The sequence below is a fragment of the Priapulus caudatus genome, unplaced genomic scaffold (assembly GCF_000485595.1).
Source record: "Priapulus caudatus unplaced genomic scaffold, Priapulus_caudatus-5.0.1 Scaffold158, whole genome shotgun sequence".
NCBI lineage: Eukaryota > Metazoa > Priapulida > Priapulimorpha > Priapulimorphida > Priapulidae > Priapulus > Priapulus caudatus.
In genome coordinates, this window is record NW_014577219.1 from 215,890 (window position 1) to 218,253 (window position 2,364).

The window sequence follows — 2,364 nt, forward strand, 5'->3', positions numbered from 1 at the left end:
GGTGTTACGGCACGTTTCCCGTACACGGCGGTGTTACGGCACGTTTCCCGTACACGGCGGTGTTACGGCACGTTTCCCGTACACGACGGTGTTACGGCCCCTTACACGACCCTTCAGATTCCGCCAAGCATCTGATATACACGACAACAGGAGGGGCGGGGTTGAACCAATGGGTTCGTCGGGAGGGATTAACTCTTTACTTCCTCTTTGGAGAAGGAGAGATTTCGGCGGGAGGCGGAGGCCTGTTCCCCGTCCCCCCGGCAACTTCACACATTCAGAGTTTAGCGCGTTCAGTGTCGTTACAAGGACCGTCATAATATTGACATATATATATATATTATCTATATATCTAATCTATATAGCGGGAGTCTATATCATGCCGCTATGGCGTTGTATGTTTCCAGATCTTCCAAATCCAAGATTCCTGGATTACGTTTTTACATCCCAGCTCCAATTTTTTCCCCATACGCATATAGGTTGGCTACCCCTTTCGTTTTCCATATGGACTGAAATTAGATTTCCCACACTGTGCCATCTGAACCCAAACCAAACTTTGCTTGGATGCGCTCCCAAAATACAAGCTCCTACTACAGACTCCCTATACTACTCCATAATGAAACCAATACAGTAGCCCCCGCTTCACCAGGACAGGTCGGTAACCATATTATAGCTAGGTAAATATGCTCAGGGGTTAAATCATCATAACACCGAATATCATTCACGCATGATAGATACTCGCAGTCAATAGCACTACAGAGCGAAATGACTGATAATGTATGTGTTTCATACCAAAGCAGAACTTGGAAAGATGTCAAACGATTCTCGCAAGTCACTCGGTTTGTCACTTTCAAACCTGCATGGTAGAAGTACAAGCCATAGTAACAAAACATCAACAACAACAACAACAGCAACAATAACAACAAAGACAAAAACAACAACGACGACGATGACAACAACAAAAACAACAGCGACGATATATATACATATGCATAAATTGACAAATGCGATAAATGTACATGCGCGCAAGTGCAACAAAATACAAATGTGACAGACTTCCGTTTCCGATTCGATAGAAACAAATAAATCGATAAAATCAAAACTAATATAATTAGTTTAGCTTATTGATATATTTATAGATAGATTCTTGTAAACTCACGTCTGCGTTCCCATTTTCCTGTAGCCGGCATTTTCGCCCGGTTGTTGTATATATTTCATCTTCACATCGTGAGGAAGCTCAAAGAACTTACGGCATGTCCGCATCAATTCGTCCACCTGTATTCGCATTTGTTGCACGAAAATATTATTAAGAGAAATATCACGATCACAGGTTTATCCAAACGAACGTATACGCGCACGCACGCACGCACACACGCACACACGCAGCACGCGCGGACGTACGCACGCTCGGATGTACGTACGCACGCACGCACGCACGCATGCACGGACGTACGGACGCACGGACGAACGAACGTACACACGCACGCACGGACGGACGTACACACGCATGGACAGACGCACGCACGCACGGACGTACGCACGCACGGGCGCACGCACGCACGCACACACACGCAGTACGCGCGGACGTACGCACGCACGGACGTACGTACGGACATACGCACGCACGGACGCACGGACGCACGTACGCACACACGCAGCACGCACGAACGGACGTACGCACGCACGCACACACACAGCACGCACGGACGTACGCACGGACATACGCACGCACGGACGGACGGACGCACACACGCAGCACGCACGGACGGACGTACGCACGGACGTACGCACGCGCGCACGGCCGCACGCACGCACGCACACACACGCAGCACGCGCGGACGTACGCACGCACGGACGTACGCACGGACATACGCACGCACGTACGTACGTACGCACACACGCAGCACGCACGGACCGATGTACGCACGCACGCACACACGTAGCACGCACGGACATACGTACGCACGCACACACGCAGCACGTACGGACGTACGCACGGACATACGCACGCACGCACGGACGTACGCACACACGCAGCACGCACGGGCTGACGTACGCACGGACGTACGCACGAACACACACACACGCAGCACGCGCGGACGTACGCACGGACATACGCACGCATGGGCATACGCACGCACGCACGGACGTACACACGCATGGACATACGCACGCACGCACGCACACACGCACACACACACACACGCAGCACGCGCGGACGTACGTACGTACGGACGTACACACGGACATACGCACGCACGGACGCACGGACGCACGTACGCACACACGCAGCACGCACGAACGGACGTACGCACGCACGCACACACACAGCACGCACGGACGTACGCACGGACATACGCACGCACT

General features: G+C 52.5%; 1 protein-coding gene across 1 annotated transcript in view; it reads right to left on the reverse strand.

Moving 5' to 3' along the window:
* The window catches only part of LOC106806400, a 3,902-nt gene extending 2,618 nt beyond the window's left edge, over positions 1 to 1,284 (reverse strand). The window contains exons 1-2 of the mRNA XM_014808325.1: positions 1,157 to 1,284; positions 790 to 853 (exon numbers count right to left, since the gene is read on the reverse strand). Of these exons, the coding sequence (XP_014663811.1) occupies positions 790 to 853; positions 1,157 to 1,284 (192 nt within the window). The remainder of the gene's footprint in view (positions 1 to 789; positions 854 to 1,156) is intronic.
* Positions 1,285 to 2,364: the final 1,080 nt, after the last annotated feature.